At 41.6% G+C, this 27093-nt stretch overlaps 1 protein-coding gene across 1 annotated transcript; it reads right to left on the reverse strand.

Moving 5' to 3' along the window:
• Nucleotides 1-1736: 1736 nt before the first annotated feature.
• On the reverse strand, nucleotides 1737-27093 carry TMA16 (translation machinery associated 16 homolog). The gene is given in 8 exon segments (XM_086464392.1): nucleotides 1737-1809; nucleotides 1811-1942; nucleotides 3562-3604; nucleotides 11741-11889; nucleotides 12965-13049; nucleotides 13854-13891; nucleotides 25694-25806; nucleotides 27086-27093. Coding segments are annotated over 8 exon segments (624 nt in total). The 5' UTR covers nucleotides 27089-27093; the 3' UTR covers nucleotides 1737-1748.

A 27093-nucleotide genomic window follows, 5' to 3' on the forward strand; every position in this document is an offset into this window, starting at 1 on the left:
AACAAGCCGAATTCCACAACACAGCTCAATTTAATGAAGTTAAAAAAAAAAAAAAAATAATCAGAGGCCTACTCTGAACCTCAGCACACTTATTTCTAAAACACAAGCACTAAGCAGTGATGTTATGGCCTAGAGGTATGGCTGGTGTCAGAGGATAAGACTTCCAGCCAGGTTTGAGACTTGCAGTCCATCTGAAGATGCATTAGATCGCGCACACACACTTCAGGTCTGTTAAATTTATGCCGGTTTCTTATTTAGATTAATTTAAGGAGGACAATGGTTAATTCTGTATTACCTAAATAGATTGTTTTCCTAAAAACATGAAAGGACAAGCATATTTTGTAAAGAGGGAAAAATGTAATATAAATGTTAACAGAATAGCACTCATCAGTAACACTTACTGTACAGCTAAGAAAATACACACCTCTCTGAAAGAAATCTAGGAAACCCACATAACTATGTACCATGACAAAGCCTTGTTGTTTAACACACAGAACTATATTGGGGATCAAGTACTAGAAAGATCATCCACTAAGAATAATTATGTCCACATAATTAAAAGGCATCTGAACTGTGACTGCTACAGTGTGTACAGACAGTACATCTGAACTGTGACTTCTGTGCCCAGACAATCTAATCCACACCAACAGAGATGTCCTACTTAATGCCTGCTGTGAAATTAATTATCCCTGGCTTTGCTCTTGCCCTTTTTTTTTTTTTTTTTTTTTTTTAATTTTACAGTATTAGAAGTGAGAATCTGCTAAGAACCTTCCTGAAAGACACATTTAAAGGCATCTCAAGAGTTGCTTCAAAAGCATACCTGCTATTTAAAAGTCCTAAGCAACTTCACTTTAAAATGCATAGCTTTCTCTCAACAGAGGGGTCATCAAAAAAAAAAAATACGGACAAAAGATATATTTAAAAACAGACTGTAGGGACTTTAATTGCTTTCTGATCTGAATTCTTCAATACAGTTGTGAGGACAGTGTAATTCTCTCAAATTCTCTTGACAAAACATAAAATACTCAGTATTGAAGTCTTTCCAGCTCTCTATGTTCCTGACAGATTCTCAGACAAGAGAAGGTACAAGAGAAGAGTTCTTCATGAATAACTGATGCTCCATGTATCTCATCTTCTGCATATACATTTCCAACAAATAGGAGAGCATTTCTTACACTCAAGGTGAGTGTTCCATGCCACACACCACAGGATTTTATGAGATGAGGCCTGTCACTGCTCTCCACAAAACTGCATACACCTAGAGACATCCCAGCCACCACCGGAAGAGACGGTTAAAAGGTGCCACTAGCTGGCCCCACTGTTTACCAGGGTACCTCTTATTTATCTACTAAGTAACACTACATTCCTGCCATTACCAGGAAAAGCTAAGGATTTCCCACCACAAAGTTCTTCTAATAGGTGTGTGAATCCTGACTGCTCTATGACCAGGGAAGAGGTACTGAAATACTCAGGATTTCAAGATACAAACTACAATTGCTTTGTCAACTCGGGAGCCTGCATCCCAAAAAGAAGGTACAGTATGAAAAGTAAGGACACAATTAAGATTTTAAGTATTTATATATATTTAAAAAAAATCCAATAATACACAGCTTTACCCAATAATATACTTTATTATTAAGAAAAAAATATATTTACCTATGGTAAACAGTGAGCTCATAAAAAATGCAACTAGCAAAGCTTTTGCAAATACAGTTAGAATTTATTCTAGTTTCCAGTGATAATTAAAATCAGTTTCTTACAATTCCCTTCAGCTGTTTCAGCTCTTGAATCAGCTGGTGCTCATTAGGCCACCTCTTCTGCTTTATTCAACTCTTCTTTAGCTTCCATATCTGCCACCTCAGGGTGACTGCAAGCAGCATCTCTAGCTGAGAGCTTTTTCATTTTGATGTTTGGCAGTTTCCTCAGATCACCATCCCATTCTCTTAAAGAAAAAAAAAAAAGTAGCAAGAAGGAATGGCAGAGTTAATTTACCTTTCCTCAGAAGATCCTAACTCAAATGAGGCTGCTTTTCTAAATTATACTATCAGTCCCACTGCAGTATGAATAAGCACCAACATTTTCACCTGATCTTGTACACTACAGCAGCTGTAATTTCTCTGTGAAGAATGAAGTACTTTCAAATTTGACATTCTGAACAAAAAAATATATGATTCACTTTATTCCCACGTACTATTTGTTTCCTCAGTTAATTTAGACCACCTGCTTTTAGGTTTCACGCACTAAACTCCCGGTCTTGTAAGCAATGGAAAAGCAGTTTGGAAGATCTTCATCTGGATGCTCAATTTGCAGAGCAAATATCACATGTACATAAAGTCCTTCATTATGATTTATGGTAACTGTTAACATCTTATATGACTGACTTCAAGGGGACAAAATGTTGGTAAACATTAATTAACACGGTAAGTATATTATTTCAAAAGGCTGCATGAAGGAGGAAGGGTTCATTGAAATACCACAAGTCAAATCCAGTACTCAATTAATAAAATGCTTTCTTGATTATAGTAAGTGCACTTCATGGATAATTTTTCTCAAGGGCAAAGACGGTATGTGCCAATTGTAAGACAGACGTGGTTTTGCTCTAGCAAGGTGATAAAAAAACCACTTCCATCAGATGTCCCAGTACAAGAAGTCAATTGTGTATTTATAAACAAAGCAGCCAGAGGCCTGTCTCTTCTTTGAGACTTCTGGCTTTATTCCAACATCCTTTTAGTATGACTTCTGGCTACATACCACCCCTAGGAGTTAGTGGTATATCACTCCTTGCAACATAGCATTCCTAAGTCTTTTTTTCCTTTAATGTATCTCATTTGACAGAGCTGTCAGCAAGAGTATTCATTCAACCCATTACCAAGGCATACTAGCTTGCCGGACCAGATGAGCTAGCAGCAAGTTTCACAGCTCCCAGATCTTTTAACTGGATGCAAGTTGTCAATTCAGTTGAGATTTGCAACTAGTACACACACACAAACACTACTGTACTACACCTAGAGTTGGATCCTAGAAAACATGACTAAGAACTTAGTGCTGTTTTAATTAGTCAATGATAAGTTCTGACTATAAGTAACTTATGTCACTACATTCTATGACTACAGTTACCATCTGAAATCTCATTTCATGTAAGAAAACAGTGTAATTCCATTTATCAATAAATCTCTGCCTTGATCCTTAAACACTAACAGTAAAAGCTAATCCTTTTCGTGTAAGTCAGTGAACAGCTAACGTGAGAATTTTAGGTAAAGAGAAAATCTTCTCTCAGAATATTGAAAAAAAGACACTTAAGTTACAGAAATGGAATTCTAACTGTTGAAGCTTTCTAACCCTTCCAATGTTTTAATGATTAACTGTCACCAGCATTTATCTTGTAACAGCTAAGAAATGCTGAAACTGCAACACCATACCTAGTTTGCTTTTTCAAATGACGAATTCTTTGACAGTTTTGCATAAATTCTTTTTTTAAAGAAAAAAATTACATACAACATGTCAAATTCAGAAGCATTGTTTTGCATAAAGAGATCAGGAGTGATAGTAAAAAGAACTTACCTGAAAAATTGAAGATGCTTTCTGTTCATAATGTCTGGGATTTCTAATGGGAATGAAATTAAATTCTATTAGATGTGTTACATTATTAAAGTGAGTCACATTTCAAAAAAAGAAATGTGAGCTAGAGGGCTGAACATATTCTTTCAGAGATTAAAAAGACCAAGAAAATGAGAATGAGGATTCATATTAGAAAGTTTCTAGAGCAGTATATAAACAGGAAAACCTCTCACTGCTGAAGAAAAGGAAGTGAACTTATACCTATGAACTGTTCCAGAATTCAACTGTACCAGTTACTGAAAATCCAAACCTGACAAATAATAAAAAGAGGGTGCTTCACGTTCTCCAAACTCACACATCCGAGAGATAACGAAGTTTTAAGCACTTAGAGTTTCCCTTTAAAAAAAGTCCAGTGAAAAAACTAGAAAAATAATTTATTTATTATTTATTTTAAAAGCATAACTAACATCCTCAACCAAGATCAAGGGCTGGTTATGCTAGTTTTTAACAGACACTCACTCACCCACGTAATAAAAAGACAATTCTGCCCTGCAGAACTTACTATAAATATGCACAACAGATAAAAGCTAAACCAATAAAGCTTAGTTTCAAAGCTGACCTAAATATACAAGACTCACTCTAAATCAATGAGTACTAAGTGGTCCATAAGTATTTTGAGATATTTTTGGAAAAAAAAAAAAAAAAAAATCAAAGCATTTAAGTCACCACTGCAAGCAAGACAGAGCAGTAGTTAGGAAAGTAACTGATAATTCAAGCAAGAAAATGTAACAAACAGTTAAATACACTTCACAAAATTTACCATGCAGTACAAGAATATAATACTACTTCCTTCTACTGGCAATGAGACAGTCTGAGAGCAGAGAACGGTTACTTGATAACAATTAGTCTCACTCCAATATAATTATAGTTTCCACTGTTAAATACCTGTTCTAAAAACCACTCAATACTGGGAAACCAGCAATCCGTGGTTGCTGAAATGCTTGTTAAATACTTCAGTAAATGCAACGTAGCATTTATATCAACTGTTGGCACCTGTCTCCTCATGAGCTGATGTTCCTCTTGGCTGAACAGAAACAAACATCAATAGTTTTAATGACTGAAAGTTTTCAGTCTTCCCCACTAGCAGAAATAAGCGACACAGGCTCATGACAAATTTTTATTACCTTTGGTTGTAAAAAGGAAAACATCTTGTACAGAGACCTATGGGACAGACTTTTTTTTTCCTCAGAGTAGCCAAAACATTCCTACTAGATGTGTAGTTTATAAAATCATGCACAATTTTACCTAATATGCCTAAACTGCTTTGCCTTGATTCAGTGTCATTCTTTTCTTGGTCAGTTCTGAAGTACTGCAAGTGATCTGTGTTTAACATCTTCACTATAGAGATTTATGCCTTAGGAGCCCTGAAATTTTTGCACAGTATAGAACACCTCCTTACTGTCTACAAACTATAGAGGTTTCACAGACATAGGTTTCTCAATAAGGAAGACGCTTGCCACCTCAGTAACGTTAAATCCATGTTATTATTTTAGCTCTTAAAAATGTGACATTTCAGCAAATTCTTATACTGTCCTTGAGCAAACCCTGAACATACAGTTCTGCCTTTGTGCGTGTAACAGGTCTGCGAGGCAAGGTTTTGGTAGCAGGGGGGTTACAGGGGTGGCTTCTGTACGAAGCTGCTAGAAGTTTCCCCTATGTCAGATATAGCCAATACCAGCCGGCTTTAAGACAGACCCGCCGCTGGCCAAGGCCGAGCCCATCAGCGACAGCGTTTTTCGCCTCTGTGACAACATATTTAAGAAAGGGAAAAAGTTGTTGTGCAGCAGGAATTGCAGCGAGAGAGAGGAGTGAGAATATGTGAGAGAAACATCCTGCAGACACCAAGGTCAGTGCAGAAGGAGGGGGAGGAGATGCTCCAGGCGCCAGAGCAGCGATTCCCCTGCAGCCTATGGTGAAGACCATGGTGAGGCAGGCTGTCCCCCTGCAGCCCACGGGCGGTGGAGCAGATGGCTGCCTACACCCCGTGGAGGGCCCCCACGCCAGAGTAGGTGGATACCTGAAGGGAGCTGTGACCCCATGGGAAGCCTGCACGGGAGCAGGCTCCTGGCAGGACCTGTGGCCCATGGAGAGAGAGAAACCCACGCTGGAGCAGGTTTGCTGCTAGAGACCCCGTGAGAGGGGCTCACGCTGACAGTCACTTCCTGAAGGACTGCACACCATGAAGGAGACCCACGTTGGAGCAGTTCATGAAGAACTGAACCAGTGGGAAGACTCATGCTGGAGAAGTCATGGAGGACTTTCTCCCGTGAGAGGGACCCCACATTGGAGCAGGGGAAACGTGTGAGGAATCCTCCCCCTGAGGAGGAAGGAGCAGCAGAAAACAACAGTGTGATGAACTGACCCCAACCCCCATTCCCTGTTTTCCCCCTGTGCCGCTGGGGGGAGGAGGGAGAGAAATCAGGATCAAAGTTATGCCCGGGAAAGAAGGGAGGGGTGCAGGGAAGGTGTTTTAAAATTTGGTTTTATTTCTCATTACTCCTCTCTGAGTTAACTGGTAATAAATTACATTTTTCTGAAGTCAAGTCTGTTTTGCCTGTGATGGTAAATGCTGAGTGATCTCCCTGTCCTTGTCTCAACCCCACAAGCCTGTTATATTTTTTTTCCTCTCCTCTATCCAGTTGAGGAGGGGGAGTGATACAGTGACTTTGGTGGGCATCTGGCATCTGGCCAGGGTCAACCCACCAGAGAGCATTTATCAATTTTCCTAAGTCTTACAGTAATAAATTAGATCATGCTATCAATGCAGGATTATAGACGATTTTGCTCCTACAGAATACAAAACGGTGATACCTGTCACTTATCTTTGTGGCCAGACAGTCTTTACTATTCAAAAAAAAAATTCCTTCCTTTCACACTGTGTTATAAAGTTACCAACTGAAGAACATGTAACCTGCAAAATGTTTTGGTAACAATTACACAATGTTTTGATAGCAATTACACTGATGTCTGCAGCCTGCCTCTTGGTAAATAGATAAAGTGATACTGCTCACAGCTGCATATGGCAAGGCAAAGAAACATTTACCTAATCCTTTTCTTGTCTGCTGATTCCTTGGTTCTGATAAACATCAATGCCACATTAAGTCATTGCTTCCCAACTAAGCACTGAAACGAAGCCATGGTCCCTCTTGCTTTCTTTGCAGTCCTTTCAACTGCACTCGTGGCAGCACAGTGCCAAGTGCTGAAACATCCTAGCCCCCGAAAGAGAAAGAAGTTCTTCTCTCGGGTATTTTACAAGGAGCAATGCCTACTCCGTTTGCTTCTAGGGCAGAGCTTAGAGATGTAAACAGTGAGTCTGGCAGAAGCAGCACCATGCTAATTTGGGCCAGCTGTCCCAGAAGTATGCCAAGATTTGTATTTGTTCCTTCTATATCAAAGCACTGATTCAACATAAAGTTCAGTGTTACTCTCAGACAAACCAGGACTAAATTACAAGACTTTCAGATCAAGCCCTTTAAATTGCTATTTTTGGTTGGGAAAAAAACCACAAACAAACACCACCTTGGAAGGCATTTAATGGCTTTTATTAACTACATAGGACTTTTTCCAAAGAGAATATTCCAACACTTTTATCTAGCCTGTCATCCAGGGCTCAGCGTCACGATAAAGCAGGCATTCTGAAGGGAGGAGACTCTGTGACAAACCAAGATTTGGCACTGAATCAACCTTTACAGCTTTGTCAGCAGCAAAATCTTTAACTTTTGCTTACCTGGGTGTTTGCAATATGTTGTACAACACTAATCACAGAGTTGCGAGATTAGGAACAGCATTAGAAACTCTAGTCCCATGTGTGTAGAAATAAAGCAACTATATAGTGCACAGTAACTGTTTTTAAATTATGGTGGGAAGCTGCAGTAGCACTGTATTTTCATATTAATAACACTTGTCTTACTCAGAAGTATCTCCTTAGCATGCACCAGTGTCATGGGTTTTGCTGCTACTTGTGAACTTAGTTTAGTTTTAAAATGTTAAGTCACAGGAGTGTGTTTTCCTGAACCAAAAGACAAAAAAAATGGAAGACTGAGAAATATTGCACAGGAGTTAGTGGAAAAGAAATGAAGACAGTATTTGGGAGAGCAGATATTGTCTGGCATTTCTAAGATAAAGTATTCAGCAACCTATGTGTTATAAGGAAACAGCAGCGAAAACTTTAAGGAAGCAGTTTTTTCATGTTTCTGACCCTTTCAGATACGTTTATTTTCCTATCTATCTTCTGAGGAAGAAAAACCAGCACGTTAGCTCTCAAACTTTGTCATGAAGGTGTTAGTGCTTAACACCGTTTCAAAACAGGTAGTAAGTCAAAGTGACTGGGCTTAGTTTATAACACAGAACTTGAGTAAAATCCTGTGAAGTCAGCACCTTTCCAGCTGTTGGGATGGAGAACCACTGGACCAGATTACTTCAAAAGTTCTTATGGGCATCAGAAGTGAAAAGCTCCTGTCAGCTGTAGGTCTAACCAATCCTGCCTCTGGGCACAGGCTTGAACTGGAGGGCTTCTAGAGCATAACTGGAGGAAAGCGGGAGATGGTGTCAGAGTGCCCTTCTACAGCTGTATCCCCCGGCACTACTTTTTAACCAAGTGCTCTGTGACAGTCTGCTGAGATGTTGTATTTCCTTCCAGAAGTATGCTGTTAATAAAAACATCATCGTTCTTCATAGCATTTCTCTCTCCCAAAGCAAAGATTTGCACAAGCGATTTACCTAAATCTCATGAGGACTGAAGTGTCACTGCTCTGTCAGTGCTCTGCACAGAATATAAGCTGCATATATATCACATCCATCAGAACTGTCATACAGAGAAACACCTAAGTCAGGTCAAAGGATGGTATTTTGAAGCCTGAAGTTAACAAAGGAAAAGGATGTTCAAAACTGTAGATACTCTTTAGACAAAGAACCATTCAGTTACACAATAATGATTGTTACAGAAAGCTGCAGCTAACAAACAGCACAGCGGCTACACTAGCAGATACATGTAAATGATACAAATTTCATCTGAATTAAATCAATTTTTATAACCTGAAGTTTCAAGAATTAACTAATTTAACTGGTGCATTTAGCTTTAAAGGCTATTTTTCCCCAAGATTAACATTATGCTTCTGAGAAAACATGCAAGGTAATTAGAAGCAAATTATCAATGTATGATGAAATAATTATCATGCCTTTCAACTGAAATCATGCTAACTCTGCGTTTCAAGAGCATATCCTGTAAATATCTAGGATTCCCTTTCAAAAGCTTTGCTATAAACACCTAAGACCAGATTAAAAAAACAAAACCAAAAACAAACCACACACAAATGACAACATCAGGAAGAAAACTGCATTAAAATTAATGTAGATATATATAAGGAGCAAGGAAGTGACAAGAAGCTGCTAACAAAACTCAACAACCTCACAGACAGACTGTGTTCCCTGTACAGGTACTGTTTTTTAAAAAAAGACTACAATTTACTATGCTTTTGGATATCTACTACTTTTGTAAATAGCCAGTAAAGAAGAATTATTTTTTCTTTTACATATATCATATATATATATATACACACACACACACAGAGTATCAAATTTTAGGAGAGTTTCCTAAATGTAAACAACACATATCATATAGTCTCTTCATAGCAAATGCACATACATACAAGAAATAAACAAGTTCAAGAACAGGGGAAAAAAAAAAAAAAACAACAAATACTAAGTCAGTTATAAAAGCTCCACTCCCTACAGCTTCCAGGGATAATAATGAGCTACAGCATAAAAGCACAGTTTCCAGCTGATTTCCATTTATCCCAATCTGTAATTACAGTATTTAGCAGCAACTATTTTCTCTGAATGAATACTGTCCTAGACAGAGAGCAAAACCTGCAGCAGCTGTGATAACAAATAATGAACGATTCGAGAGTGTATTTAATATGTGAAGTTGCAACATGCTCTCTGAATGCTTTACTTAATAGTACTATAATAACCTCAAATTTTGCTTACAATAATTCTGGATTCTGCTTTATTTTTATGTTGTGCTTGTGCATTTGACATCTATCTAGTCCTATGCTTTTTTCTGTCAGCGTTCCACAAAGTAGCAAGGAAAAAAGGAAGAACTAAAATTTAAAACCAAAACCAAAAAGGAGATTTTCTACAACTGAACTATTTGATGACATTCATAGTATCTATTTTCCTATTACTTTCCCCCCCTCTTCTAAGAAATCAGATTACACATGAAGTCATCTGTAGATATTCCTGAATTCCTCTGCCACTGCAGATTGACAGTACTAAGTAACACTGGCAAAATTTTAAAGCCATTTGTTTTCTTTATAGGTACAATATAAATCAGGAGAAAGGGGAATATGACACAGCACCCAAACCTCGCTGTGCTTTGTATCCTAACCACAGAACAAGGTAGATTTTTCATGTCTTCCATGACCTGCTTTCACTGGTAGAATGACTGATTGCATCTGAATAATACTTTTAGCATTAAAGCCAAGTTCATCACACAAGTCCAACATGCTTATTTGTTGCAGCAAAATACATAAATTCCACTACTATTTTGTACTTGACTCTCCTCAAAACAACTCTCTGCTTTTTGGACTTTCATTATCCCTGTCTTTCTCCTTTATTTCACCAGATTACTGCTGCTTCCCTTCAGCCCGGTTCCAGCAATCAAATTTTCAGTCTTTTATTTCTCCCTCTCACATGTAGCTTGCATGTGTGTACCACCTCCCAAACCAGAAAATACTTTCAAAATTATTTTAAGTGTTTCTTCTTAAAGAAGACTATGCACCTCACGAGGAAATTTTCAGCTCTAATGCTTATGTCGTGGTTTTCACACATGACTGTTCCTCAGATGATTTCATTAGTTACTCTGCTGGCATAGATGGCTACCCCAAAGGAAGACAAATGGTAATAAAAAAGTCAATGAGAATATCTGGCATTATGATTTTACTCAAACTGGAGAATGTTTAAAAACTGAGTGCTTCAACTAGGCTCTTATCTACAAGATTTTTAATTTTAAAATCTTCTGAGGTTTTGTGGGTTTTTGATTGTTAAGAGGTTAAGTGTTAGGGCCTTCACACATGGAGAGCACTTACACTCCTTCCATCACCATCTCCAGTAAGTCAAAGAAAGCAGCATAACTCCTCTGCCTGAGAAGAACAAGAGGAAAAATGTGGGTTTCTATGTGTGGATTATAATTTATGGCTGTAGAATACAGCCTGTAGATGTAAATGTGTCACAATGGACCAGGATTTCTTCCTGGAATACCCAAATTTTAATAGGAAAACTCCAGAAATATTCCAATTTTGGAAATACATGGGTACTACAATTTCTGCTGCAGTTATCCTCCCACATGAAACTCAGTCTTAGAGGAATGAAAGGTCTCTTTCTGAAGACGTTTTAGCCCCACGAGTTCAGAGGCTTTGGTTCTCTTCAAGTTCATGAACCCTAAAGCCCACTCCCCAATGATATGAAACTTGCTGAAGTTCCTCATGCCACTGGTCCACCCCGGTGGAAAGGGGCAAGTCAGGCCACAGGTTTATCCCTAACAGTAAGTTTGTATATTATTGAAAGAACTTTAGAGAAAGCTGTGTATAAACACTTCATCAGCACAAGTCCAGATAACGAAGCTCCCCTAAAAAAAGTAATTAATTTGTAGAGAAAGCGATGCTGATTATTCCCCACATGAGCAAATAAAGTCTTCATGCTAATGCATGTTATAACATGCACAGACACTGAAATGCACTTTTAAGATACAAAATACTTTGTATATAAAGAAGGCCCAAGCAAGCTGCGGAACACAGTTTACATTTGAGACAGGTGCATTAAATCTCACTTTAGTTTCAAAAATATGTTATATACAACTGCACTAAAGAGGCAGTACTAGCAAAGATGCACAAAGGCAAAGCAGTAAAGCAGGAATACACAAGTCTTATCTCCACCACCCTTTTTCTCCTTTTCCTCACCTTGCCCCTCCTCCCAGACTCCTCTACAAGGCATAAATACCTAGCAGTTAGTTAATTCCTTCAAAGAGAAAAATAAAGATAAGCTCTAGAAATTTCACTTAGGTTCTAGCCTCGTGAGCAGAAGAAGGTGTGACAGCAGGGTTATTTCTATTGCTTTTACATACCTATTCCATAGCCTTCATAGAGTTGTCTTTCACGTTCTATGGTCTGCTTGACAACGGTTTCCCGTGCACCATGCTGTCTTCCTTGTCTACCTTTAATACTGTTTTGCAATTCAATCTGCTCCAATTCATCATTGAATCGACACATGTAACTGAAAGAAAAAAAATGCATGTCCGCTAGATGCAGTCACACCAAACTTTTGCAAAACAGAACTACTTTGACAGTCTAACAAGTTATTTTACAAATTGTATTTACTTTCTAAATTAGTGAGAGATGTTTCTTAGATGTGAACTATTACTTTAATCTTCAAAGTGGAAGCTCCACTTAGAACTTCATTTGAATCACCTGCAGCTTTCAGAAGGATTAGGTATTTTTATGTGCCTTTTTTTTTTAACTATGTTTGCATAAAACAAAACTCCCACATTATTATAATTCACTTGCTCTGGAAGACCAGTCCAAGTATTCCTAACTTTTAATTGCTGAATTTCACCACCTCAATAATAATTTTTAAAGCAAAGTTCTTTGGCATGTGTTCTACCGCATCTCACAAACAACCAGCCCAAATCCAAAAAGTAAGCTTTTATTGCCTTTGCAGTATCACTAGTGTTGATTAGCAGTTTACAGGTTTCATGAACAATGTAGGAAATACATTGAAAGGAAACTGATATAGTACACCCGTGTAAGAATACATATATGTTATTTAGCTAGCAGGTGAAAAATGGTGACAAGCCACAGGTACATACATCCAGCAGTATAGAAATAACAGAGTTTCTTCTTAGCAGATTCAATTTTGATAGTTCTTGCCCTAAAAATTGACCCCCCTGAGTGCTGTTTAATCTTCTCAGCAAAGAAAATTCCAGAATAAAGAAGTAAATAAAAGGAAATCTGTGCATTGAAGTGTCACTGAATAACTCAACTATCAAATTCATGCAATTACTACGGTTGAAATCATTTAGTCCTCCATGCACTACAAAAGCAGAGACATACTTAAATAATAAAAAAAAACCCAAACACCACCACAACTGACTTCAGTAATTTTTGTGTGACTATATACATCTTTCAACAGATAATTAACCTCAGTTGCAAAAAAAATCAACTACTTGATATTATTAACAGTAATATATAAAAAGTCCTCTGAGTCATCATCACTTTACAGATCTTATTTAAGAACATTATTTTAAAAGGCAAATCAAGCTTGTTAATGCTGTTTTTAACATCAGTCTTACTTTTCAACTAGATCGCCAGCTTCCTTCTTTGTGTACTCAATTTTATTGGGGTCAAGGTGACTTTGAAACCATTGCAATTTTTCTCCTACAAGAATAAACATGAATGATTACATCATCACTGTAGCACCAACAGAGATTAAAGTTCTTTGAAGTTTTTTGGAATAACTCCTCATTTTTCAAGACTTTGAATGGCATCAAAGACTCATTGATATTTTAAGTATTACAGCTACCTTCGCACCAGGTATGAAGGTAGCTGTAACAGAAATACTCTCACATCATTTCAGATGTATTTTATATCTTCTGTACGGAAAAAAGATGTTACGCTTTGCTTTACTGAAAATCAGTGTTTGTAATATCACTGTATCAATGGCTTAAGATGGAAAGTTAGGAAGGCTCCAAGGGGGAAAACAAACACCCCAATGGCTGAGCATGAGTTCTGATCATCACAATTTTTAAACATATTAAATTGAAAAGACGCAGTGTCAATGACACGAAAAAGAAAAATATCCCAGGTTGTGTCTCAAAGTTTTGAATGTACTTGCTAGAACAATGTTGTCTGTCAACCTACATATATCATTCTCTTTTATAAGCAATTGAAAAAAGGATGGAGACAAGTACAATAAATAGATGTACACATGTACAAAATTGACATTTGGTCTATATTGCCCTGTTGCCATGTATACTGACTGAAGATTAGGCTTTACTCAGACCCAACTTCAACCCTGTGTATACCACTTGAACGAACACGTCAGGTATTTTAGCATTTCAACAGTCTAGTTTAAGATCACAGAGAAAGCAACTGTAATTGGAGTATCTATAAAGTTGGTATAACTTAAAATCTACGCTAAAAAGTTCAATACTGTATTCAGTAACACAAGTTTCTGCTCACCAATAATACTTAAACGCAACGCTTTGTCAGTCTTCAACCTAGCAGAGAAAAAAAACAGATATATTAGCCAGGAATGAGTACCATACAAATAATTCTCTTTATTCTCTTTCTCCAAAAATCATTTTTGTTGAGTCACAATGAAAGTCAAGGTAAAATTTCAAAGAGAAATATTTGCCAAATTCAGAACAACATAAAACTTATTTTGCTTCATCTAAAAATTTAACTTTTTTGTAAAACTACTATCTGAAATTTGACCAGTTTACCTATTAAGTTAAACAGTTTCTTGAAAGAAATTAGGATGCAACACTTTTCTTAGAGGACAAGGAATTTCATGGAGGACCGCACTGTAATAATTTCATTAAGTATTTCTAACATTCTGCTGGCATGTTTAATTAGTCTGGAGATCAAGAACAAAAGATTTCACTGCACTGCATCCTTGCAAATCAAGCATACAATGTGAAAAATACCATTCTAGTATCTAATAAGCTTGTAATAGTTAAAGTTTGTGGTTAGTGAACAGTAAAAGTTAATGTAATAAGAAACCAAAATTAAAAACTTTATTAAAAAAAAGATGAAAAAAAAATCCATCTCCAAGTATTTTTTAACTCCACCTCAATCTCTGGCAAGATACTTGAAGCCTTCTGTACTCTGTTGGACATCTGTATACAATTCAGTTTGGGATTAATTCCCGCCCTATTGAGCAGTTCTCCGCATACACAAGATTTCTACCACTTAATACAGCACCTCATTCATTTTTCTCCTGAAACTCTGAGACCCAGTCTGCAGCAATGAATGTTGCTGAATGTCAGTTTATTTCCACTAAGGAAAATAATACATTGTTGGTATAAGTATGAAATTTGTCACTGGGGAAAATATCTTAGCCATGCATGTTCAGTGTGTATATCCAAGGATCTCTGATAAAATTGACACTTTTTAAATTATTGTCTTGGTTTGAAAAGACAGGTGTCTGTGGAGGAAGGCAGGAGCCTCCCTTGAAATGGAGAGTGCAACCCCCTTCCCTCCAAACTATTATAATTTTGAAATTAACGGGCCTTCAGGCAAAGATATGGGGAATAGGAATAACAGTTCTTTACTAATATATATATATATATATATATATAACACAAGGCAGGGAAAAACAAACAACCCACTGGTTTACACTGACAGAGTCAGGAATACAACCTGACACCCTGTTAGGGTGGCAGTAGCAGTCCGATAAGATGCTGGCTGCAGTCCTCCTGAGGTGATGGGTGTAGTTCTGTGGAAGTAGCAATCAGGTAAAAGTCTGGTCTTCCTCCGAAGGTCCAGTGGTCGGCAGGTAGCTCTTGTCCTCTGGAACTCCAGTGGGGGGAAAAGCTCCTCTGGGAATCCAGTGGAAGAAAGGCTGCTAGGGTGTTCAAAATCTCCGTTTTTATTTGGCATGGACTGCTTGGCTCCTTCCCCCCCCTCCCCGGGCGAAGCATCTCACAATGGGATGGGGAGTCGTGAGGCAGTTCCTTGATGGGCCATTAACAGGAGATAGCCCAGGAGCGAGTTACCGATGGGTCAGGCGATAAGGCATTGTTGTGCCCAGTAACAGGAGATAGTCCAGAGGGGGGAGGCAGGGAGCACCGCCCCACCTGGTCTCAACAGCTCCTGAAGATGGTAATAGAATATATTTTTTTTCTTTTGGCACATTTTACACTGTAACCCAGGACATAATCCACCCCTTATTCTATTACCATCTACACTATACCCAACCCAATGCCCCCTTACAGATACATATATACATATATACACAATGAAACCTTACACAGAGTTCTCACTTAAAATTAGGTCTCCTTGTGGTACACAACGGGTTTCCCCATTTTTCTGCATTACCCACCAAGTGTAACCAGGTCCTTGAGCAAAAACAACCCCACGGAGGGGTGTGCCTTTGCCTGATGTGGGATTAATCCAAACAGTCTTTCCTAACATACCTCTCGTGTGTACCACAGGGACTTTATCTCCGTCCACTGTGTGCAAGGGTCCAGACTGGGCGGGACCAGCTCGATTGATGGACCCTCGGGTATTGACCATCCAGGTGGCCTTTGCTAAGTTCAGTTCCCAATTTTTGAAAGTCCCCCCTCCAAGTGCTTTTAGGGTAGTCTTAAGTAGCCCATTGCACCGTTCAACTTTCCCGGCAGCTGGTGCATGATAAGGGATATGATATATCCATTCGATTCCATGTTCTCTGGCCCAAGTGCTTATGAGGCTGTTCTTGAAATGTGTCCCGTTGTCTGACTCGATTCTCTCAGGGGTGCCATGTCTCCAAAGAACTTGCTTTTCCAGGCCCAAGATGGTGTTCTGGGCAGTAGCATGAGGCACAGGGTAGGTCTCCAGCCACACAGTGGTTGCTTCCACCATGGTCAGCACGTAGCGCTTGCCTTGACGGGTTTGGGGAAGAGTGAGGTAGTCAATTTGCCAGGCTTCCCCATACCTGTACTTCGACTATCGTCCACCGTACCACAGAGGCTTCACCCGCTTGGCCTGCTTGATCACAGCGCAGGTCTCACAGTCTTGGATAACCTGGGAGATACTGTTCATGGTTAGATCCACCCCTCGGTCCCGTGCCCATTTATAAGTGGCCTCTCTGCCTTGATGGCCTGAGGCATCATGGGCCCATCGAGCTAAGAACAACTCTCCTTTATGTTGCCAATCTAAGTCTATCTGGGACACCTCTATTTTTGCAGCCTGATCTACCTGTTCATTGTTACGATGTTCTTCGTTAGCCCGACTCCTGGGGACATGAGCATCTACATGACGGACCCTCACAGGTAGCTTCTTTACCCGAGTGGCAATATCTTTCCACTCATCAGCAGCCCAAATTGGTTTTCCCCTACGCTGTCAGTTGGCCTTTTTCCACCTTTCCAGCCAACCCCACAGAGCATTGGCTACCATCCACGAATCAGTATAAAGGTAGAGCTTTGGCCACTTCTCTCTTTCAGCAATGTCCAGGGCTAGTTGAACGGCTTTGAGTTCAGCAAGTTGACTTGATCCACCTTCTCCTTCAGTAGCTTGTGCGACCTGTCGTGTGGGGCTCCATACGGCTGCTTTCCACTTCCAGTTCATCCCTACGATGCGACAGGAACCGTCAGTGAAAAGAGCATATCGTGTTTCCTCTGCTGGTAGTTGGTTGTACAGTGGAGCTTCTTCAGCCCGCGTCACTTGTTCCTGCTCCTCTTCGTCAGTGAGGCCAAAGTCTTCACCTTCCGGCCAGTTCGTAATTATCTCCAAAATCCCAGGGCGATTTGGGTTTCCAATACGGGCGCGTTGTGTGATGAGGGCAATCCATTTGCTCCATGTGGCGTCAGTGGCGTGGTGGGTGGAGGGAACCTTTCCTTTAAACATCCACCCCAGCACCGGTAGTCGGGGTGCCAGGAGGAGTTGTGCTTCGGTGCCAATCACGTCCGAGGCAGCTTGGACTCCTTCATAGGCTGCTAGGATTTCCTTCTCTGTGGGAGTGTAGGTGGCCTCAGACCCTCTATAACTTCGACTCCAGAATCCCAGTGGTCGGCCACGAGTCTCTCCAGGCACCTTCTGCCAAAGGCTCCAGGACAAACCATTGTTCCCGGCCGCAGAGTAGAGCACGTTCCTCACCTCTGGTCCCGTCCTGACTGGGCCAAGGGCTAGCGCATGAGCGATCTCCCGCTTGATTTGGGCAAAAGCTTGTTGCTGTTCAGGGCCCCAGTGGAAATCGTTCTTCTTGCGGGTAACCAGGTACAGAGGGCTCACAACCTGGCTGTACTCAGGAATGTGCATTCTCCAAAAACCTATGGCGCCTAGGAAAGCCTGTGTTTCCTTCTTGCTGGTTGGTGGAGACATCGCAGTGATCTTATTGATGACCTCGGTGGGGATCTGACGCCGTCCGTCTTGCCACTTTACCCCCAGGAACTGGATCTCTCGGGCAGGTCCCTTGACTTTGCTCTTCTTGATGGCAAAACCAGCTTCCAGGAGAATCTGGATGATCTTCTCTCCTTTCCCAAATACTTCCTTTGCTGTGTTCCTCCACACAATGATGTCATTGATGTACTGCAGATGTTCCGGAGCTTCACCCTTTTCCAGTGCAGCCTGGATCAGTCCATGGCAGATGGTGGGACTGTGCTTCCACCCCTGGGGCAGTCGGTTCCAGGTGTACTGTACGCCCCTCCAGGTGAAGGCAAACTGAGGCCTACATTCTGCTGCCAGAGGAATGGAGAAAAAAGCATTGGCAATGTCAATAGTGGCATACCACTTTGCTGCCTTGGACTCCAGCTCGTACTGGAGTTCCAGCATGTCCGGCACGGCAGCGCTCAACGGTGGAGTCACTTCATTCAAGCCACGATAGTCCACAGTCAACCTCCATTCTCCGTCAGACTTGCGCACAGGCCAAATGGGGCTGTTGAAGGGTGAGTGGGTCTTGCTGACCACCCCTTGACTCTCCAGCTCGCGGATCATTTTGTGGATGGGGATCACGGCATCTCGATTCGTCCGATACTGCCGGCGGTGCACTGTCGAGGTGGCAATTGGCACTTGTTGCTCTTCCACCTTCAAGAGTCCTACTGCAGATGGGTTTTCTGATAGTCCGGGCAAGGTGTTCAATTGCCTAATGCTCTCTGCCTCCACAGCAGCTATCCCAAATGCCCACCTGAGACCTTTTGGGTCCTTGTAATAGCCGTTCCGGAGGAAGTCTATGCCCAGAATACACGGGGCCTCTGGGCCAGTCACAATCGGATGTTTCTGCCACTCCTTCCCAGTAAGGCTCACCTCGGCTTCCAACAGAGTCAATTGCTGCGATCCCCCCGTTACCCCGGCAATGGAAACAGGTTCTGCCCCCACATGTCCCGATGGCATTAGGGTACACTGCGCACCAGTATCAACTAACGCTTTGTATTTTTGTGGCTCTGACGTGCCAGGCCATCGGATCCACACCATCCAAAATATCCGGTTTTCCCGTGCCTCTCCCTGGCTAGAGGCAGGGCCCCTCTAGCACTGGTTACCATTTCCTTCCTGGACATACATACTAGAGGTTCCTTCAAGGGGATCTGTCAGATCATCCTCCCTTCTGTAATATCTGGCAGCTCGGTCCTGGGAGGTTGAGGCTACCTTCACTTTAGTGTTACTCCCCTGGTTAGTGTTTCCCTCCTTGAGTTGACGCACCCGTGCTGCCAGGACAGAAGTGGGTTTCCCATCCCACCTTCCCATGTCTTCCCCATGGTCGCGCAGGAAGTACCATAGCTCAGCTCGTGGGGTGTACCCTCTCCCTCTAGCTGGGGGACGTTGGGCTCCGACTTTGGGGCCTGTGACTTGTACCGGTGCCAAATGGGAACTGCTCCTCCTCACCTCCTCCTTTATTTCCCTCATCTCCTCTTGTAGGCTCTTAATCACAGCAGAAACGTTAGCCTGCATTGGGCCATTGATCATGCTTTCAAAATTTCTAAGCTTGCTCGTGACAGAACCCACTGTCTCTTGGTCGTTATCTGCATTAATCATTGCAATGAAGGTGGAGTATTCAGATGGCCCTAGATTTGCCAGATTCCACAACATTTGCCCTGTGCACCTGACTTTGTCAGGGTCATTACCATGCTGTCCATCCCTCCCAAAGAGTACCTCCAATACTGCCACTTCTCTCAGCTGCTGGATCCCTTCCTCAAGGGTCTTCCAGCGCATTCTGTGATGGTGCTCCTGCATTCTCTCTCTGTGGACAAACCTCTCTCTCACACTCATTAAAAGCCGCTCCCAGAGGGAAAGGGTCCCTGGCTCCCTTACAAATACCAGATTGACACCTGAGTCCTGAGTCAAGGGTCCCAAATTCCTTGCCTCACTGCCATCCAGTTGCACACCCGTACCCATAAGATCCCAGACCCGAAGTAACCAGGTTGTAAAAGCCTCATGCCCCCGCCGTACGATGTCTTTGTGCAGATTACGGAGACTGTCGTACGTCAGGGACTCGGTGATTATCTCAACCACTGGCTCGCCTGCAGGTTCTGAGGGCCCTCCTTTCTTAACTGAGCTCTCTGATTTCATCTTAGATTTCCTCGTTTCCACAGGGGCGACTGCTGCTGGCTCTGACTGCCCTTGCGTTTCAGCTGGAGCCTGGACGGTTGTAACGTCTGTGGGTTCTACTGCTGCACCATTAGACTCTCCCTCTTTGAGGCAGGAGGAGGGTTTCCCAGCAGCTGAGAGAATGCACTCCTTCAGCATCTGGCCCATCTCACGTATCTCCTTCACCCAATCCGGGTGGTTCATTTCTGATGTGAGCTGTGAGGCAGGGTCAGATTCTGGAGCAGCATTCCTAGTCAGGGTAGTTATCCAAGCCAATCTCCCCTGATCTCTGAATACTGAATAAAACAGGATTATCAGCAACACCAGCCACTGTATGATATCATTAGCACTTAGGAAAGCTCTGAATCCTTCGAAAACTGGTGGAGTAGACCCAAGGAGCTGGGTTAGGGGTTGGGAGAAAGTTTCTCCCGGTGTCATTTCCTCACAGTAGGTACCATTATTAAAGTAACCCCAAAAGCATACAGTTAGTGTGCGATAGCTCTGAATCCATGTGCTCGCCTTCCAGAGGAAGTTAATAAGCCATGAATTCCTCACCTTATTAATCCATAAAACAAACTGGATAACAGTCACAGTAGCCTTAGTTATAGGACCCATGTTTAGATAAGGGCCTGCAAATGGGAGAAATACAGCCACCACCACATGCCACACGAACCAGGATAAACTAGCCCACGTGATGCCACTTAACAAGGAATCTATATCCAATGCACAAAAACCGTTATTCCTTTATCTCTCGATGCCCTCGAGCCCCACGTTGGGCGCCAAAATCTGTCTTGGTTTGAAAAGACAGGTGTCTGTGGAGGAAGGCAGGAGCCTCCCTTGAAATGGAGAGTGCAACCCCCTTCCCTCCAAACTATTATAATTTTGAAATTAACAGGCCTTCAGGCAAAGATATGGGGAATAGGAATAACAGTTCTTTACTAATATATATATATATATATATATATATAACACAAGGCAGGGAAAAACAAACAACCCACTGGTTTACACTGACAGAGTCAGGAATACAACCTGACACCCTGTTAGGGTGGCAGTAGCAGTCCGATAAGATGCTGGCTGCAGTCCTCCTGAAGTGATGGGTGTAGTTCTGTGGAAGTAGCAATCAGGTAAAAGAGTCTGGTCTTCCTCCGAAGGTCCAGTGGTCGGCAGGTAACTCTTGTCCTCTGGAACTCCAGTGGGGGGAAAAGCTCCTCTGGGAATCCAGTGGAAGAAAGGCTGCTAGGGTGTTCAAAATCTCCGTTTTTATTTGGCATGGACTGCTTGGCTCCTTCCCCCCCCTCCCCGGGCGAAGCATCTCACAATGGGATGGGGAGTCGTGAGGCAGTTCCTTGATGGGCCATTAACAGGAGATAGCCCAGGAGCGAGTTACCGATGGGTCAGGCGATAAGGCATTGTTGTGCCCAGTAACAGGAGATAGTCCAGAGGGGGGAGGCAGGGAGCACCGCCCCACCTGGTCTCAACAGCTCCTGAAGATGGTAATAGAATATATTTTTTTTCTTTTGGCACATTTTACACTGTAACCCAGGACAATTATTTAGTAAGAAATTTGATAAAGGATAAAGAAAATCATAAAGGATATCATTGACAAAGAACAATAATGCCAAAATTCAACACCGGTCAAAGCTAATGTGCTTCTTCATTAAATTCCTTGCACTCCGTAGAATCTAATGAGCATTTTAGAGTTAACTGAAGTAGCTCAAGAGCACAGAAGTCTGTTACCTGTCACAAAAATTCAGATCAAAGGAGAAAGCCCTGCTTTCCAGAGACAAACACAGTTGCATCACTTGGCCACAAACCCACACTATTAAAATAAAGATTAGCTTTTTCAAGAAGTATTTCATCCTCTAAAGACTGTCTAAAAGTCACATAAAAGCAAATGCATAGCACGTGTGAACTGCTAAGAATTCCATTAACACATTCAAGAAGAGCCTTTTTACTTCTATAGATATGCCAGCATCTGGAACAAGCATTTTTAATGAAAAAGTCTATAGAGGTCAAGTATGAGGTTTGAGTTTTATCATACCTGCCAAAAAAAAACAAGCTGGTTGATTAATTAAAAGATTTTAGTGTCAAAACAAAAATTACTCTCATTCCTGTGGGTTAAAGGACAGACCTGGATGAGACTACGTAAAAAAGAAAAGGGAGTTAGATTAGAAGTCAGCTTTAAAACTCAGCTATAGAAGATGCCCTCAATAACAACTATGGTAGGTAGCCTACAGAGGGCTTACAGCAGTGAGTTTTGAACAGTAACAGCAATGAAGAAAAGGACACATATTCCATGAAGTGGAACTCCACAACAGCAGTCCCTGCTGTGAACCTTGCATGGCAACACAGCCAGCCGAGCTCAGCTGCAAAGCGTTGCCATGGAGAAAACTACGATGCTATCTAGAAAAACTGCCTGATTAGAATCATAATTCATATCATGTATCTATGCTTTAAAACACTACAAATTACCATTTGCACCTGCAAGTGCCACTAGATTGTCTATTTACCATGGCAATGAAGCATATAATTGGGATTTTTGTCCGGAAAAAAACCCTTCAGTCTCGAGGTGCACACAACTTATTTCAGTACGAGAAATAATGAACGATAAGATCAGATCTTAGAACCATAGAACGGTTTGGGTTGGAAGTGCCGTCAAAGATCATTAAGTTCCAACCTCGCTGCTATGGGCAGGGACATCTTCCACTAGACCAGGTTGCTCAGATCAGATGCTGCCTTACCGTACTTTTCACAAAAACCTCAGCCCAATGACTGCTAGAAGACACTAGTATTAGCAGGGAGGCCAATCAAATAACGTAAGTAAAAGAAAGTTCCTCTCATCTCCTTCCACATAATGAGTAACATCTTTTGCTCAAATGAAAGAGAGGTTGAGGACAGGGATACAATCTTGTGGCAAGCTGTTGCTTCTTAATGATTTTCTCCTCTACCCAGCTCCCCAAAATAATCTGCTTAGGTACTAATTATTGATAAGGATTATTAGTGGTTTTCTTGATGTTTACTACATACTCAAAAGGTTAAAGCCTTTTTGCTCCATCAGCACCTCTTTATCTCAGATACTGTATTCAACTGTCCTACTCTACATACTAACAATGAATAAATGTTTGCCAAATTTCACTCCCTAGTTTTTGTTGGCTTATGCACCAACTCGTGGCTTGGTTAAGCATTTCAGGATACTTCCATATGAAAATTCATCTACAAGAATTAAAAATTCTGATTTTTTTTTCAGTTCATTTGTTTATTTCTGTAAGCAAAATAAATAATTTTAAGAGCTAACATTTTTTCACTTCCACATAGAAAAATCTGCAAGAGCACATCTCAAAGCATCACTGCTGCAAACAGCACAAGTAGAAGCATCGTGGCGCAGGGGAGATCAAGAAGTTAGATAACAGAAAAGCTACAGAGAAACAAAGAGCTCCACAAGGAGATATTTTAAGGTTACTGCTTACTCCTAAGGTGTCGCTTCATGCCAGATCAAGAAATACTGTAAAAACTCCTTAGTTCCCATATCTCAGAGCATGACAGTATTAGACTGCTATATTTGTAATGAAAATGCACAGACACCTAGAAAATTTACAATACATGCACAACAGAAAAGGCGTATTTTGACTTATGAGGGAAAACGACACCAAAAAAAATTAATCCAGTGCTAGAACAGCTTTAGCTACCAAAACCAGATAGAGATTTCAGCAGTTGCAAACAAAACATGATCGGTCTTGGTGCACCACCGCTAACAGAAGTTCCAGGAACATCCCATTATGGTCTGGTTTCCTAAAGTGTAGAAAAAGCAGTGTTCTACTGGCAACAGTGAATCAGCTATTGTTGTCTCAAAAACATCTTTGTAAATATTTAACAGAGCAAACAGGTTGCCCATCAGCATAAGGATTCACATGTAGATTAAGAGAAAATAAATTGGTAGTAATACACAGGAATTTGTGGCTGCTCATCTGACCTTGAGAACTGGGAAGAGGGGTGCAGGCAAGAAAAAGGTGAGATTCAAGTGAACAAGATGACTTAAGATTGTAGCCAATTTTCTAAAACCAACTGGTTTGTCTCCTCTTATCATGGTCAAGACTGGTCTTTTGTAGTGCAGTCGAGTTTCTGGACAGTAAGCTTATTATTACTGTCAGATTTCATTGAGAATGCTTCCATTGAAGAGCATCTGGATAATGGAGGCTGTATATGACTTCTGCAATTTAGAGGAGAATTTCTCCCTCCTTCATCCCAGTGCTGCATTAAGTATTGAAATTCCTGGTGGGTAATGTCTTCCCTTTTTTTATTATCTTGTTTGGGCAAAAGATACTTGAATACGCATCTCATAACTAAATGCAATTTCCTTTCCTGTTTAACATAAACAGGAATGTTCACAGTAGTTATTTTAACTTTTCTATACGATGGAGGAAAAGTAAATAGAAGCCTGAACTGTCTCTAGTCCCGAATCCTGTCTCCAGCCAAGTACCAAAGGAAAAAAAAAAAAATCACCACCAAAACCAAAAGAAACAAATCACACAAAACGAAAGCAAACATGTACTGGTACTTCTACAAAAGACAGTCTCACCCTCCAGTAACGTGCCATTCAAGGGCTTCCTACACCCAAGGCAATACCTTTGTATTGAATAGGTACATTTTATCTGTTGATTACTACGTTCAAAAAGTATTACTGCCCAAATTTAGCCAACCACTATTACAGCATCTTCTGGCACGTAAATCCACAGGTTAATTAAAATAATACAGATGAACTGTATGAACATTCTAGATTCATTGACTGTCTCTGATCCAGTTTTCCCATGCTGCAGAAGTGCATTAGCCTGTACAGAGAAATTATCCCCTTTACTTAGGGCTGGTGAGATCATACCGAAAACACTGCCTCCAGTTTTGGGCCCTCTAAGGGTCTGTCCGGAAAACAGCATTGTCTCAACTTTGTCATCAAGGATATGGACAATAAGGTACCCCAAAAGTTAGGCTAACATGAGTCTGCAGCAGCCTGCCTGAGAGGCAGTTGCTGATCCCAAGAATGGAATACGGTACGAACACCCTGGGAGGGAGAGCTACACGACACGAAGGGTGCTGTGTACAAACACCCCGGGAGAGAGAGCTGCATGGCACGAAGGGTGCTGTGCCGTTCTCTGGTACAGGACAAGCCCAAGCTGGTAAGGTGGACCACATAACTGCCATCAAGAAAGACTGATGAGCATCGATGGAGCCAAGAAGAGGTGGAGATACAGAGGAGGAGCAAGGTGTGTTACCTGGTATAAAAGATGGCTCCTCAGCACCCGAACTTTGGAAGCTTTCCCCACCAAGAATCACTACGATCGTTAGGACTAGTGGGATGCTGCCTGGACCTGGGACCATAGGGACACCTTGGACCCGTGGTAGCAGCTATCAATTTCTTTCCTCTTTCCACTTTTACTTTTCCCCTTCCTTTCACCCTCTTTACCTATCGCACATCGCTTTACGGGCACACAATAAAGTTTCACTGTTTGACTGTAGCATTGGCATGGTTGCCTTAATTTTGCACTTCGAGATCACAGCAAACGAACCATCAACTTGTAAGGATAATACCAAAAATCAAGTAACAGAACTATATACTTTGTATAAGCTGATTTCATTAGCGTAAACCTGACACATGGCCCAGCAGTACTAACTTATCTAGGTCTTTCTGTCATTTTAATGTTATATCAGCATAACAGTCCCCTTCCACCACTACCCCTCCCCCAAACAATAAGTATCTACTGTGATACTATCCTTTGGTCTGAACACAGATTTTGCAGTCAACTTACTTTTCTTTCTTTTCCTGTTTGTGTGCTTCCCTTGCAAGCTGTGCAGCTTTTCTGCTGTAAGGATGGATAACTTTTTTCTCTTGCTTCCCTCCTTGGGTTTTTCGTAACTTTGGCTGAAAAGAAATCAAAGATGCTATACACCACTAAAGGTAAAACATTAAAGGGAAAACAGGAGCACACACCATGGTAAAGACTTAAAAGGTCATACATCAATACCTCAGAAAGCCCTTAACTAACAGTAACAGCTTTTCAGTTCCACCAGTTAAATCTTATCCTCCTCAGTAACAAGCAAATTACTGGAACATTGTACATGCTGCAATAAAACTTCTGAAGCATAAAAAATGCTGTAAGAAACCTTACATAGTGACTACTCTCAAAATACCTATTTTGTACAATCCTGCAGGTAGGAAACTAAGATTACCACTCTGGACCTTTGCAGTAAATGTCCCCATTCAAGCTTCTACGAGATTGTTGCATCTGGGTTTCTGACAAAAGGCACGTATAATTTGCACAACATTACAAAAAAGATTTTCTTGTCCCTCACTTGCAGACCATGAGAGGGCCTCACACCAGGGAGCAGCCAGAGGCTTGCTTTCTCTAGCCCTTCACGGAGTCCAGAGAGGGAATATAACTCACAAATTTAAAAGATACTGTAACACTCGTTTAAGTTATGTTACTTTTCGGTGAAGAAGTGTTTGAACAAAAGTGAAAGGCTTTATTAAACAACATGCAATTTAAATTATTTAAAGTCTTTAACTGTGTGCAAAATACCTGAAAGCAAGGAGGCTAAATGTGTGAACAAGAAACAGCAATCAACAAACAGAGACATTGTATTATCTGCGCTAGCATCACTGATTAGGGCTACGGGGGAAAAAAAAAAAAAAAAAAAAAAAAAAGTCAAAATTATCCTGAACACCTAAAGAAATCTCAAGAGGCGCCTTGCACTGGCTTCACACGTTAACCCGGCTCCTCACTCCCTCTGCCCGTCAACCCGGAGATGCCCGCTGGCGGACCCAGGCCCTCGCCCGCCGGCTGCCCGAAGGCCTCAAACGACCCAAACCCCTCCGGAGGCAGAGGCGCCCAGGCGGCGGGCAGGGGCACCCGAGTCCTCCCCCTTCCCCCGAGGCCGCCGAGCGCCAGGGAGGGAGCAGCTTTTAAACGCAAGGTCGGTTTACCGCCGTTAAGGGCCCACACGGCCGCCTGCCGCGTTTCAGGCGACCCGCCCCAGACTCCCAAGGCCTCTCCAGGAACGCCGGCGGGGCGGCCCCCGGCGGGAAGGAAAGGGCCGGGAGCGCCGAGTGAGGAGCCCCCCCACCGTCCCCAGAAGCGGAGGCTACAGCAGCCGCACCCGCACCCCTACCCCGACTCCTGTCCCGATCTCCCTGCACGCACCATGGCCA

Source organism: Leptosomus discolor, chromosome 4, assembly GCF_034619465.1.
Source record: "Leptosomus discolor isolate bLepDis1 chromosome 4, bLepDis1.hap2, whole genome shotgun sequence".
NCBI lineage: Eukaryota > Metazoa > Chordata > Aves > Leptosomiformes > Leptosomidae > Leptosomus > Leptosomus discolor.